Source organism: Pseudorasbora parva, chromosome 2 (assembly GCF_024679245.1).
Source record: "Pseudorasbora parva isolate DD20220531a chromosome 2, ASM2467924v1, whole genome shotgun sequence".
NCBI lineage: Eukaryota > Metazoa > Chordata > Actinopteri > Cypriniformes > Gobionidae > Pseudorasbora > Pseudorasbora parva.
The window spans coordinates 27,827,493-27,842,558 of record NC_090173.1 but is presented as its reverse complement, the minus strand read 5'-3'; the positions used below and the strand labels follow the sequence as shown (position 1 = coordinate 27,842,558).

The 15,066-nt window shown below is 37.3% G+C and overlaps 1 protein-coding gene across 1 annotated transcript in view; it reads left to right on the top strand.

Annotated features, from left to right (window-relative positions):
• Nucleotides 1–15,066, top strand: part of clec16a (C-type lectin domain containing 16A) — an 81,915-nt gene that overhangs the window by 4,188 nt on the left and 62,661 nt on the right. Inside the window, exons 5-10 of the mRNA XM_067414608.1 lie at nt 4,244–4,349; nt 6,434–6,439; nt 7,246–7,369; nt 7,811–7,985; nt 11,896–11,946; nt 12,065–12,178. Coding sequence (XP_067270709.1) covers nt 4,244–4,349; nt 6,434–6,439; nt 7,246–7,369; nt 7,811–7,985; nt 11,896–11,946; nt 12,065–12,178 — 576 coding nt within the window. The remainder of the gene's footprint in view (nt 1–4,243; nt 4,350–6,433; nt 6,440–7,245; nt 7,370–7,810; nt 7,986–11,895; nt 11,947–12,064; nt 12,179–15,066) is intronic.

The window sequence follows — 15,066 nt, the reverse complement described above, 5'->3', positions numbered from 1 at the left end:
ACTGACAATGTTTTCTAGAAGTATTTTTCCTGAGCCCATGTTGTGATATCCATTACAATAGTGTTCTGGTATGTGATCTAAAAGCCCGAATATCACAGGCATCCTGTATGGGTTTCCGGCCTTGACCCTTACACACATATTGTTCCAGATTCTCTGAATCTTTGGATGATATTCTGCATGATGATAACTTCAAACTTTTTGCAATTTTTCTCTGAGAAACTCCTCTTATATTCTTATAGAAACTTATATTCCTCCACTATTTTTCACTAGGGCTGTGACGGTGGCAGTTTTTTTTTTTACCACCGCGGTGGTTATTGATCAACCACAGGCGGTGGCACTGTGTTTGTGGGGTTCGGGGTGGGGGCTGAAACTGAAACAATTAACTAAAACACTGCCCTATAGCCTACTTATCACACAAATAGGAAATATATGTTTAAAGAAAGCTTGAATGTCTGCTTTTAAATAAAACAATTCACATTTTAAAAATATATATACAGGTCCTTCTCAAAAGATACGCATATTGTAAAAAAAAGTTAATTACTTTCCATAATGTAATGATAGAAATTAAACTTTCATATATTTTAGATTCATTGCTCAGCAACTGAAATATTTCAGGTCTTTTATTGTTTTAAATACTGATGATTTTGGCATACAGCTCATGAAAACCCAAAATTCCTGTCTCAAAAAATTAGCATATTTCATCCGACCAATAAACGAAAAGTGTTTTTACTACAAAAAAGTCTCCGGATGTTTCTACTCCAGACTCAGTCCACTGCTTCCGCAGGTCCCCCAAGGTCTGGAATCGGTCCTTCTCCACAATCTTCCTCAGGGTCCGGTCACCTCTTCTCGTTGTGCAGCGTTTTTTGCCGCACTTTTTTTCTCCCACAGACTTCCCACTGAGGTGTCTTGATACAGCACTCTGGGAACAGCCTATTCGTTCAGAAATTTCTTTCTGTGTCTTACCCTCTCGCTTGAGGGTGTCAATGATGGCCTTCTGGACAGGGTCGGGTCGGCAGTCTTACCCATGAATGCGGTTTTGAGTGTTTTTTGCGGTTATGAACCAGGCTGGGAGTTTTTAAAAGCCTCAGAAATCTTTTGCAGGTGTTTAGAGTTAATTAGTTGATTCAGAAGATTAGGTTAATAGCTCGTTTAGAGAACCTTTTCATGATATGCTAATTTTTTGAGATTTTTTGAGGGTTTTCATGAGCTGTATGCCAAAATCATCAGTATTAAAACAATAAAAGACCTGAAATATTTCAGTTGGTGTGCAATGAATCTAAAATATATGAAAGTTGAATTTTTATCATTACATTATGGAAAATAATGAACTTTATCACAATATGCAATTTTTTTAGAAGGACCTGTGTATTGTGAGATTTAAAAAATGAGGCTCAAACATCTGTAAACAAACATGCGTGTGAAACATAGTCTGCTAACATTGAAATAAATTAAATAAATATCAGAGATAATAAAGTGAAATAAACGGGTAAATAAGAAAGTTACATATAAAACTATAAATCGTTGCAACTTTCAAACAGAATTCGTAACATGCAGGGGAATAAAAACTGCGGAGCGGCGCGTTCTCCACCACCAAATACGTTGCCACGTCTCTAGTCAGCATTTTCCACTTGTCACTCTCTCGTTTGTATTTGGCTTGCTTGGCGAAAGCCTCTCCAATACCAACCTGACCACCAACCAAACGGGCGTTTGCGTTCACAGGACATAACTTGTAAAAACCTAGATGGATGACAAGATTGGAGAGATGGCTCTTGAGATTTGATGTGTTCGCCCATTTAACACATATTTAGTTTTTACAAATCTGGCAAAAGGCTTCATCCTTATTTAAAGGTTCACCTTTTTTGTTTGGCACAAATCCAAAATGATCCCAGATCGGTGATGTAGTAATTGGTCCATTGCTCAACACAAAATTAATTTGCGGAATGAAGAAAAAAATGGATTTGACCGGGCTCAAACTATGGAAACGCCATATATGGCATGAGGTAGAATTAGTGAATAAGCTATTTTAAACGCTAGTCTAAAAATGCATACAGATAAAAGGTACAGCTTATAAATAGCAACTGGTATTGCAAATTTTATATTCTATTTTTTTTAATATTCTATTCTATTCTATTTTATATTATATTTATGTGCATATGCCTTTAATGCTAATGAGCTTTGCAGATCTCGCTCTGTTCTGTGGATCTGAGAAACACAAGTGTAGCTGTTGCCCTTGACAACAGTAGAGCCTAAAGAGGGAGTCTCTGAGGACAGATCTGAGCAACTTTATCAATTTGAACCGGAGTTGGACCCAGGTCAAGATGACAGCACCAACGAAATTTGACAATTAAGGCTAAACAGGACGATTCCGACTGGTTGGTTAATGTAATGTCACTTTGATCTGTCTTTATGTACTGGCAGGGCAGCCTTAGCGTAGTGAGATATAAATGTTATGTGTTTACTGATGTATAAGGTAGTTTATTGACAGATTGATGCTACACCTAATGCCAATAAAAACTTTTTTTCTGTTAATGTCAGTTTATCAGTGATGCGTAAAGTTATCTATGCATTGTAATAACTGTTACAACATGATTTTTTTTTTTTGACAATAAATAACAGGCACCGTTATAAACCATCTAACGTTACATAATGAAGCTTAGTGTAATGTTACCACGTCCACGTTAACTTTAAAAGCAGTGTACACCATAACGCGTTGTTCATTATAAACATGGGATTATGAATTATATTGAGAACGTCATAGATAGAAAGCATGCCGTAATTTAACTTACCCACTTAAGCCGCATTCATCGTGAAGCGTTTCAAACTACACTTTTCTGGAGGGGCAGCAGGAACACACATAGCTGGTGAAAATGATGGTTGTGTACAGGCACTGCCAACACGCATTTCCATACAATCAGCTTATAAAAGTACATGTACCATTATATGACCCCTTTAAGGGATGCAAGTTATTTTACCTTTGAACACCATAGTTGACTCATCTCCTTTTATGGCGGGCTCTTATGCAATTCTCAAAATGTCCACAAGATGGCGGCATTTATCGGTGACTCCAATATTACATTATATAACCGATTATTGGAAAATGCTTAAATATCAACTGATATATCGGTCGATCACTAATGTGTAATCATTTCATGCTGTGATGAAATCCAAAATGAGCCAAAATTTGGCATGACATTTAAAAATATCTCACTCTTGACAGTTAATATGTTATATATATATATATATATATATATATATATATATATATATATATATATATATATATATATATATATATATATTCTATTTTGAATTAAATATAAGTTTGAGATTTTTTTATTGCATTCCTTTTTTCTTCACAATTTGTATAGTGTCCCAACTTTTTGGGAATCGTGTGTGTGTGTGTGTGTGTGTGTGTGTGTGTGTGTGTGTGTGTGTGTGTGTGTGTATAAATGTGTATATAATATTTTAATTGATAAAAAAAGACGATAAAAAAATTACACTTTCTAATTTTTTCCATCAAAGAATCATAAAATAAATGTAGGTAAATCTTTATTCGTGTATCCTTATTGCATGTTACGTGTACTCACTGTAGTAATAAAAAGTAAATGATGCATAATTACTTGCAACTTACTCTTCATACTTAAATGTATAGTTACACTGTAAGAAGGACAATAAAGTGTAGCCGAACTGTATCATGGTTTCACAAGAAATATTACTTTGTAATAATAAGAAATGTTTCCTGAGCAGCAAATCAGCATATTAGACTTAGATTTCTAAAGGATCATGTGACACTGAAGACTGGAGTAATGATGCTAAAAATTCAGCTTAACCATAAAATTAATACAAAAATGTAATGCTACATTAGGAAACTTATTTATGTTAAAAGATTTGGTATTTATACAAAGTGGATTTAATGTATATGCACTTGTCACTTCCTACATTTTTCGGTATTAAAAAAAAGAGGAGTCACATCTTTATTGAGGTGCAGTGTGTGTGGACTATATATAACACAAATTGGATTAGATGCATTTTAAACTTATTTAGCAGTCAGTAGCATTGCATTCAGGGACGCTTTTCAGTTTGTGATGTTATGCACATATTTCATCTGCTCTTAGAGACATCCTGGATTCACATAAGAGAATAAAAGTACAGGTTTTGTGTATTTGTCACCAGTTGCAGTTCTCCTCTCTCTGAGCTAATCCTCCTTGCTGATGGCCTCACTCTCTGTCTCCCATGCTTCTAGCACACTAATGATTTTGCCCTGTACACGGAGGCCATTAAGTTTTTCAACCACCCAGAGAGCATGGTCAGGATTGCGGTCAGGACTATCACACTCAATGTGTACAAAGGTGAGTAGAGCCCTGACTCAGCTGCTGCTGCCGCACGATCCTTCTCTCTGCTGTCAATCGCTCTGTCATGCCTCTGATGCATGGGCATGCTGACGCTGCTCTCCGCCATCTGTGAGTAACGCACACTTACATTTAGCGACCGCTGCTGACCCTACACTCATGCACGGGCATACTGGGGTTTCACTTGGATATGTATGAAGACAAAAGGGCTTTCGCTGATCCGTTTCTCTGGCTTGAGCTTTACATAAATCTTTCTTTTCTTCTTGAATAACTGACATTTCTTACTATCTGCTTAGCTTTTAACCTTGGAGATTGGTTTAGCTTATAAGCAATCAGTGCCTGTGGAGATTGTTGAAGTCTTTAGGTCAAACTGCCATTGGTGCATGTTATTAAAGTTAATGCGCGTACTGTGACCCCAAATAATATTTGGAGATGTAGCCAACACTTACAAATGTTTGAATGCATTACATTAAATAAACAACTTTGTTTCTTTAAAGTAAATGTCTGTTATTGTTATATTTTATGCATCAAATACAGCTGCAAAAACTACCCTACTGGTTAAAAACAAATCTTACAGAATAAAGATTTTGTTTTATTTAAAAAGTAGGTAAGCAAGAACAAATCTTATGATCATGATCATTTGGTTGTAATTTATGGCTAAAAAAAAAAAATTAATTAACTACTGTTAAAAAGTTTGGGATAAGTACAATTTTGAGTGAAGGTGAAGGAAGTGTGACACAGGCTTTGACAAATTCAGCTATGACATCACAGGAATAAAATATGAAAACAGAAACCATAAATATTTGAAATTGTATTTAAAAAATTTGTTTGCTGTATTTTTGACAACCATAGTGTAATAATATGCAACCATAGTGAGCATAAGAGACTTATTTCATAAACATAAATTAACTGACCCCAAACTTCTGAACAGAAGATATAATATGCATATTTTTTGTTTTATGTAATGCAATGACATTCCTTCATTTTTAAGTGTCGCTTAAAGGGTTAGTTCACCCAAAAAAGAAATTGATGTCATTAATGACTCACCATAATGTCGTTCCACACCCGTAAGACCTCCCTTTATCTTCAGAACACAGTTTAAGATATTTTAGATTTAGTCAGAGAGCGTATCCAGATGTGACATGTGACAACTGATATGTGACATCGGTTAGTTAATTAGAATCTAAGCATCGAAAATACATTTTGGTCCAAAAATAACAAAAACTACGACTTTATTCAGCATTGTCTTCTCTTCCGCGTTTGTTTTCAAACCTCAAATAAAGATTCAAATGGTCATGAATCAGCGGATTGATTCATGATTCTGATTGTGTGTCAAACTGCAAATCACGTGACATTGGTGATCCGAAATCATTAATCAATCCGCTGATTCATGACCGTTTGAATCTTTATTTGAGGATTGAAAACAAACGCGGAAGAGAAGACAATGAATAAAGTGGTAGTTTTTGCTATTTTTGGATCAACATGTATTTTCGATGCTTAGATTCTAATTACTTTAACTACTCTGATGATGTTTTTATTCCCTTTCTGGACATGGACAGTATAGTGTGCATACACTTAGATACGATGTCGGACTAAATATAAAATAAACGGAGGTCTTACGGGTGTGGAACGACATTAGGGTCATTAATGACATAAATTTCATTTTTGGGTGAACTAACCCTTTAAGTGTTACTCTGCGACCACATGGGGTACAATTGACGTTATTGATATGGTAGCTCAGATGTATAATTATTTTATAAATGCACTGAATTGATTGCAAAAAAGCAGTTAAAATCCCTGATTGTGTAAATGTGCAGTGTGGTGGTATGGTTTACCTTTGCTTTTTAACATGTCCTGGCACCTTCATGTGGCTGGTTGATATGTCTGGTGTTTTTAGGCTGTTCTTGGCTCCAGATGTTCTTTTGTGCAGGTTTAGTGCTGGCCACTAGGTGGTGCGATGGTTTCATCTTTTGGCCTCTAGTCTAGGGCCCAGAGCTCCACTAGCTCAGTCCATTCATCCTGTTTAACCCTTTGTCTGTTCTTCCCCTCTCCCTCTATGGTGAATCCTGTGTGCCTTATTCCAGTGTCATGTAAGTTGGTCAAATTCAGAACTTTTTGTGCCATGTGTATTGCATGTTCTTTTGAAATGTTTTCACACAGTTGCTTCTTTTGTCTGTATACACAGAAGGTTTGCAATTCACACACTAATAATAGTTAGAAAAATACACTTATTTTGCACTGTCACACATTGGTGCTTTTTTTTAAACTCTTTTTTTGGCTTCAGTGGTGATTTTTGTAAGTTGTATTTGTTTTATTTGTTTTAATATGCTTGATGTTTATTGAGCATCCTCTAGTCCTCTTACTGATCATTATAGCATCTATAAACCTGTATCAACCTACATTATGATCCATCCACCAACTCTTAAATTATTCCAAACCTCACAAGACAAAGATAAACAGGTCCATTTTATATTTACATTTTATTAGTGGACTTAGCTGCACTCACCCAGAACCCTATTCCTTTTCTACATATTTTACTGCATACCATGAATTACACTCCCCTACATGCTTAGAAACATTTTGAACATCTAAAACTCTCAGCATGCTTAGTACAGGACTTATTGCATAAGATTATACATAGTCCAACTTAGCTTATTTTAGTGAATCTGCATGTAAAATGCCATTTGACATAACCCTCACATCACACCAATGACATTGCACATTGCTCTGTAATTAACCTTCATTCACTTTTCCATCACTTTGTCTGCCACTGTTGTGTTATTGGTTATACTAAACCTCACAACTAAACCTCCTTTCCTGCGAGCGTTACTGTGGCTGTTATCTGATCCCTCTCCCTTTTCCTGAGTAACAATGTTCTTTTTGTCCTGCCCCGCAGTGGACAACCAGCACATGCTACACTACATCCGGGACAAAACGGCCGTGCCGTACTTCTCCAATTTGGTCTGGTTCATCGGAAGCCACGTCATCGAGCTGGACAAGTGTGTGCAGACTGATGAAGAGTAAGGTTTTCATGACACTTTTTTTTATGTGGTTCATCTCGGCACCACAAGGTGTCACTATAGACCACAGTTGATCACTGTAATTTACTAAACCATCTGAATTCAAAACATTGCCTGCTCATTAACATACACTCCTGAACAAAATCTTAAAACCAGGGGATGCATTGCAAGTTTTACACATTTCGCACTTGTGGATCATAACCAGCTGATGAACGGCCTGTTTGAGTTTAAATGCAGTTTTCAATAAACTGCCTACTCTCTATTTTTTGTCTCTTGCTCCTGTTTCTTCTTTTGGCATTTTGAAGCAGCGCTTACAACCCGGTTATGATCCACAAGTGCGAAATGTGTAAAACTTGCAATGCATCCCCTGGTCTTAAGATTTTGTTCAGGAGAGTATATGATTAAAAATCAAAAAATGAATTCTTTATCTATTCTCATCAGACATAAAAATAGAGGAAAACTCAGCGATCTGGTAGCCGAGCACCTGGATCATCTCCACTATCTGAACGACATTCTCATCATCAATTGTGAGTTTCTCAATGACGTGCTGACGGACCACCTGCTTAACCGCCTGTTCCTGCCCCTCTACGTGTACTCTCTGGTCAGCCAAGAGCAGGTGAGGACACAACTACGCGTGTCTGAAAACCAACTAGCATACGTCTAGTAGGCCTGTGTTTTTTCCAAGCTAACTTTGCAAAATTAAGACACTACAGCAGCAGCCGGGAATTTATGGCTTGCCCAGGTCTCTCACACTTTACCAACAAATATTCAATAAAAATTAGACATATCAACCTTACTGCAGAAAAAGCCGCCTTCACAATTCCTTTGTTGTACCGAAGTTAATAAATAATTAACTTTAATTAAATGTAGAATAATAATATATCAGTGCTGTTCACAAGTGTCATGACAGAAATCAATGGCAACCCACTTATGTTTCTATGGTAACCTACATTACGATTCAAGCAACTATGTAACGTGTGCATTGCAATGGCAAAAATAATGATTTTTAGAACAGCGAACATTTAATCTGTATATAAAAAAGTACAAACCTTAAACATAACCTTTTACTGAAACTGGTTCTCTGCTGTGCCAAGAGAAATTTCGAAACATTTCAAAGAGTACTTTCGCTTTGGTGGCGGAGGCCTTAATGTCCTTGTGTCTTATTTATGTCAATATGATAATTCACACAGCTTTCAGTGGACGGGACCATCTTAAGTTATTAATAAAGATGAATGACAAAGTAAAGAGTGGGGTGTGCTTGATATTAAAAATAAATATTAAAAGTTCAATAAGCAAACAAGAACTAAATCCACTCCTAACAGGATGCTTTCTGTGCGTGCACTCTGAGTCGAACACAGACAAATATAGTAGCCTTTGTCTTTGGTTGCACCTCTTATGTCAAAATGCCAAGATGTTTTAGCCTAGAAATTTAGACGCACCCTAGTGGCAGCAAATCTAATCTGCCACTAGTGTCGTCTAGCAACACTCAATACACTTCTGGCCAAACTCTGGTTGTGCCAATCACATCGTGTATAGAGTCGGTGGACGGGGCTTAACATAATGACGGCAGAGTTGCACTTGCGTGCTACTAGTAAACACAGAAGCTGGGCGAACAGCGGTCTTTCGAATCCGCTTTGACCGCGACTCTGGAAGACTTGGAGTTAAGCTTTTCTCTGAGAAAAGAACAAAGAACGGCACTGAAGTCATTCTTAAGAAGGCATGATGTGTTCTGAGTTTTGCTGACCAGATACAGCGAAAGTTTAATCTGTCAATGAGCTCCGCTTCACGTTGCTCTGGTTGGTTGTAGCACTATCCTATTGCGTGCAGAGGGAGTTTGTAAGCAACCGTTTATCCCACCCCTCGGATTGAGCCGTCAATGGTGAGTTTCCAGACCAAACATCTTGATGTGGGTCTGGCTTGTCAGGCTAAATGTTGATGTTTAGTATTTGCGTAAACAGTCGATTTAATTGAATATGGATCTAAGAATCATATTTTATATATATATATATATATATATATATATATATATATATATATATTAGGGGTGTAACGGTACGCGTATTCGTATTGAACCGTTCGGTACGAGGCTTTCGGTTCGGTACGCGGTACGCATTATGTACCGAACGGTTCTTGGATTAATTAAATTTGGAAAATAAAAAAGTGTGTGAAATATAATAATATGCGTTCAACAAGGTAGCCCAATAACCAAAACGACGTAACAGCCAATGCCCCTGACACCGCCGAAGTGAAAGAAAAAAAAAACACCAAATATGTTTTAGGCTGCTCAGTCAGGTGCTCGCTTACTCAGTAGGCTACGCGCTGAATGCTCGTGGCAAAATGGCTATTGCGTTTAACAAACCAGAAATAGAAGATCCTCCAATAACCAACAGGTCTGGTGTTTGGGTGAACTTTGGATTCTTTGTTATGATGGTGTTGGCAAGAGTGATGGATTAAAAAAAACAATGGTATGTCGCCTTTGCTGATGGTAGCCTACAGCAGCAGGAATAATTAATGTCATGTCAATCATCTCATTTACGCCGACAACAAGACTATAAAAAGGAGAAACAGCCACAAACTATCCCCGCAGCATTTAGACAGACATTCCAACTTATTCAAATGGCAAATCACCGCGGCGAGTGGTCCATTTATTGCCGCGGATATGAGACCTAACGCCCGTTTCACACATACTCCGTCTGCATCGCGTGTGCGGTGCGTATTTTTTTTTCCGTACCCATGTTAACGGATGACAGCGTTCACACAGATGCTGTCCGTCAGTCCGTTCCAGGAGCTTTGCGTCTGCAGCAGTGCACGGATCGTTTTCGTACCGAGTCTATTTTTTGCTGCGCTGCACTGCTGCATTAAAGTGATAGAACATTGTTCGCATTAAAATAAACATGTACTGACGCGAAAATCTAGTAATTTCACCACAGATGCATATCATTTAAAATATACTCTTGTTTCAAAGTCAATACATTGCTTTTTTTTCTCATGTAAAGCAACAAAACGACACCTTACCTGGCATTTAGGTTAAAAAAAAAATGCCATACTGGAGAGCACTCATACTTTCTTGGAGGTGAAAAGCAAAGTTCTTTTTGACCTGCAGGATTTCTTTTAAAAGTGTGTAAAAACGAAAGAAAAGACGAGAGTCGGCTGTTTTTGAATAGACTATTGTAAGTTTCTAATTTAAAATGTTTGTGATTTAAGGCTATAAACTATGTTTAAATGTTTTGCCACTTGTATGAGCTAAATCTAAAGTATATAAATATGAATAAATGAATTTAATAAAATGTTGTTTAAATGTAGTAGGCTACATAACCTAACTTCTATTAAAGAGTAAACAAAGATAATTGGAATTCTGACGAGGCATGTTCAGTAAAAACTTTTGGATTTTAAATAAAAAATAATGAATCAATGCTGTGTTTGTGGTGTGCAACAGCTAATCAGTTGCGGACTGCAAACGCAGCATATGTGAAAGCAGGGTGTGGGGCTCCTGCAACGCACACGCAACGCAACACGCACCGCACATGCTAATGTAAAGAGCTAATGTCTTATTCCTGTAACTACATAGAAGATGGGTAAAGTATAGCTCCATCATTGTTCAATGTAAAAAAAAAAATCATACTTTGTTAGTTTTAATAAAAAAATAATAAAAAAAGGTAATTTATCTGCCATTTTTTTCTTTTTGCTGTAGGCCTATCTAAAACATACCGAACCGTACCGAACCGAACCGTGACACCAGTGTATCGTATCGAACCGAACCGTGAATTTTGTGAACCGTTACACCCCTAATATATATATATATATATATATATATATATATATATATATATATATATATATATATATATATATATATATATATATATATATATATATATATAATATATACAGCACAAAAAACACCAAAATAAACGGATTTAAAAAAACATGCACTATAATATTGCAAACTGCAATATAGGTTCACTATATTTAGTTAATTATTTTACTTATTCCTGTTGAACATTTATGGCTCTAGTGAAACCATAAAAGTGAATGGCTTCCAATAAACTTTTACTTTCTCTTTTAGAAGTGTTGGGTACAACAATCTTAATAACTATTCACTTAATCTTTACAGCATTACAGAGAAGTTGAGGCTTCATATGGTCTGTGCAGTTTACTTATGATAAGAGACATCCTTACTACACTGCAAATATAAACATAAAAATTTATAAACTAGTACCATTAAAAAGTTGAGGATTTTTTTATGTTTCTCAATAAAGAAGTCTTATCTTCTCCAACGCTGCCTTTATTGGATTTAAAATACAGTGCCATACTTCAGTGTCACATGATCCTTTAGAGATCATTCTAATATGCTGATTTGATGCTCAAGAAACATTTCCTATTATTATCAATGTTGAACAGTAGTGTATAGTAGCATGGTTATCCAAGCATGGTGATTATGTATGTGATGATGATGCATTTCTGGCTATTTCCATGCCATACCAACTTTTTTACATGCGACATGATGACAATCTTTTTTTTTTTAGTCCGAAGACCGCAAGATCAACCCTCAGGTGTCACTCTACCTGCTGTCACAGGTACAGAAACATACTTTAGTTTTGTTGAGACTTGCAATGTCTAGAATAGCCACGATACACACAGTGTGAGCTGCACTCATGTGGTCAAGTGACAACATATGATGCCCCACTGTCATAGGTGTTCCTGATCATCCACTACCAGCCACTCGTCCACTCCCTGGCCGATGTTATTCTGAATGGAGACTTGTCGGTCTTCACCGTGCAGACAGAGCAGAGCACTCACAAGAGTTCAGTGAGTACATCTGCCCATAAGCATCTTCATTTAGAAGTTTAAGAGGTAACCAGATGGATGCGGGATTTATCCCTATAAAATCCCATTTTATGAAAGTGATTCCTACTCGATTAAAAATGTTTTTTTAAAAACAATTTTTTTTTTTTATACAGTCTTTTAATTGACTTTGGCACTGTATTATGAACAGTTAAACACTTAAAACAGTAACAAACTCGAATGATATTACTGAATTTGCAATCACTGTTTTTACAAATATCTTCACACACTTCTGGCTAGGGCTGAGCGCTATCATATCAAGATCACAATAAAATGTATGACAATAACAATCATGAGCTCTAGACAGTTTTACTACAGGGTGTCCTTGGGGTCTTAAAAAGTATTAAAAGTTGATAAATCCATTTTGGGAAAATTAAGACCCTTGAAAGGTATTAAAAAGTCTTAATCACAATTTTATGAGGGATTAAATTTTGTTCAAGCTTCGTCAAAAGAGTTTGACTCCAAAAAGTATTCATGAATATATTTATTTTTATCCCAATAAGTATTAAAAAACAACAGGGTGCTAAGTCTGAGAGCTTGGAGCATGCGCGCCAGCGATGGAAATTAGCACCCGCCACCAGCCAAATGCGATTTTGAGTTGTGGTGAGTAAACTCGCTTCACCTACCGAGCATACTGTTTCACCTCTTTGTAAACTTTGTTTAATGCATGCGAGTGCTGCCGTATGTTCGCATATGCCAGTCGCTTTCCCCGTAATCACCCGCATGAAGACGCAAATAAAGACTTGTCTCTGTGCATCATCTCACAGCACGCATCTATTGAGTTCTCTTTGAAGTCTTGCGATTAAATGGACAAACTCTCACAAGAAGTATGTCAACATGTCCATCTTGATGAGTATCCAAGCTGACATAGGCTGCGTCCGAAAACCTAGGCTGCTGACTCGTTGCCTCGCTGCCTCATCAGACAATGACTTGTAAGGCAGTGTTTTGTGCATGAAGGCATCTCATGAAACTAATTTTGGACAGACTTCTAAGGCAATGTAACAGTTTAATGATCTACAGCAAAATAGAGAGAGCTTTGGTGAGAACTAAACACATACTGTGCCTTGCCATTTCTGGCTTCCAACATAATGATATGAAACTGTAATTTTTTGTGAAGAATCAACAACAAGTGGGACACAATCATGAAGTGGAACGAAATTGATTTGGATATTTCAAACTTTTTTAACAAATCAAAAACTGAAAAATTGACCGTGCAAAATTATTCGGCCCCCTTAAGTTAATACTTTGTAGGCGCCACCTTTTGGACTTTGACTTGGCCATTCTAACACCTGGATATGTTTATTTTTGAACCATTCCATTGTAGATTTTGCTTTATGTTTTGGATCATTGTCTTGTTGCAAGACAAATCTCCATCCCAGTCTCAGGTCTTTTGCAGACTCCATCAGGTTTTCTTCCAGAATGGTCCTGTATTTGGCTCCATCAATTTTAACCATCTTCCCTGTCCCTGCTAAAGAAAAGCAGGCCCACACCATGATGCTGCCACCACCATGTTTGACAGTGGGGATGGTGTGTTCAGGGTGATGAGCTGTGTTGCTTTTACGCCAAACATAACGTTTTGCATTGTTGCCAAAAAGTTCAATTTGGTTTCATCTGACCAGAGCACCTTCTTCCACATGTTTGGTGTGTCTCCCAGGTGGCTTGTGGCAAACTTTAAACAACACTTTTTTTCTTCTTGCCACTCTTCCAGAAAGGCCAGATTTGTGTGGTATACGACTGATTGGTGTCTTATGGACAAAGTCTCCCACCTCAGCTGTAGATCTCTGCAGTTCATCGAGTGGTTCATCTAGGTCTTGGTAGATTTGCAGTGGTCTGATACTCCTTCTATTTCAATATTATCGCTTGCACAGTGCTCCTTGGGATGTTTAAAGCTTGGGAAGTCTTTTTATATCCAAATCCGGCTTTAACCTTCTCCACAACAGTATCTCGGACCTGCCTGGTGTGTTCCTTGTTCTTCATGATGCTCTCTGCGCTTTAAACGGACCTCTGAGACTATAGGTGCATCTCAATCAGCTTCCTAGTTCAGTAGTCAGGGCACTAATCAGGGAGTCAGCCCATTGACTTGTGTCCTAATCAGTGCCCTGACTACTGAACTAGGGAGCTGATTGAGGCGCACCCTATCACAGTGCAGGTGCATTTATACGGAGACTTGATTACACACAGGTGGATTCTATTTATCATCATTAGTCATTTAGGTCAACATTGGATCATTCAGAGATCCTCACTGAACTTCTGGAGAGAGTTTGCTGCACTGAAAGTAAAGGGGCCGAATAATTTTGCACGCTCAATTTTTCAGTTTTTGATTTGTTAAAAAAGTTTGAAATATCCAATTTCAATATTACTACAGTAGTGATTTCTCGCTAGAAATGACATCAGAAGTATAATATGTTGGTAAAAATCGTACATTTACACACAAACTTACCCGCAAACGCAACTTCTGGACGCCATCTTTTTTCCCAGCTCAACTGTCACTGAATGGAAAGCACAGGATTGTGGGATATCAAAGGCAGCGAAGGACACATACGCTTTAGAAATCGATCAGATGAAGGTATCTCAGGAGACAGGAGACATTAGATTCGAACGCAGTTTGATGCCTTCCTGCCTTCAAATGTGTCCTCCGAAGGTAGCATTTTACAGGTTTCGGACGCAGCCATAGTCTAAATATGCCTTAAGAGAACTGTATAGAGTCGAGAAAGTCAACGCATATCCTTCCATTAGGTCTTAAAGGGGTAGTAGCCTTTACTGCTGTTTGTTTAATGTCAAACAAAAGATAAGGACATCACTCACTGCTCTTGATTGAATAGATTTTGTAAGTTTAATAAGGATTAATCTTT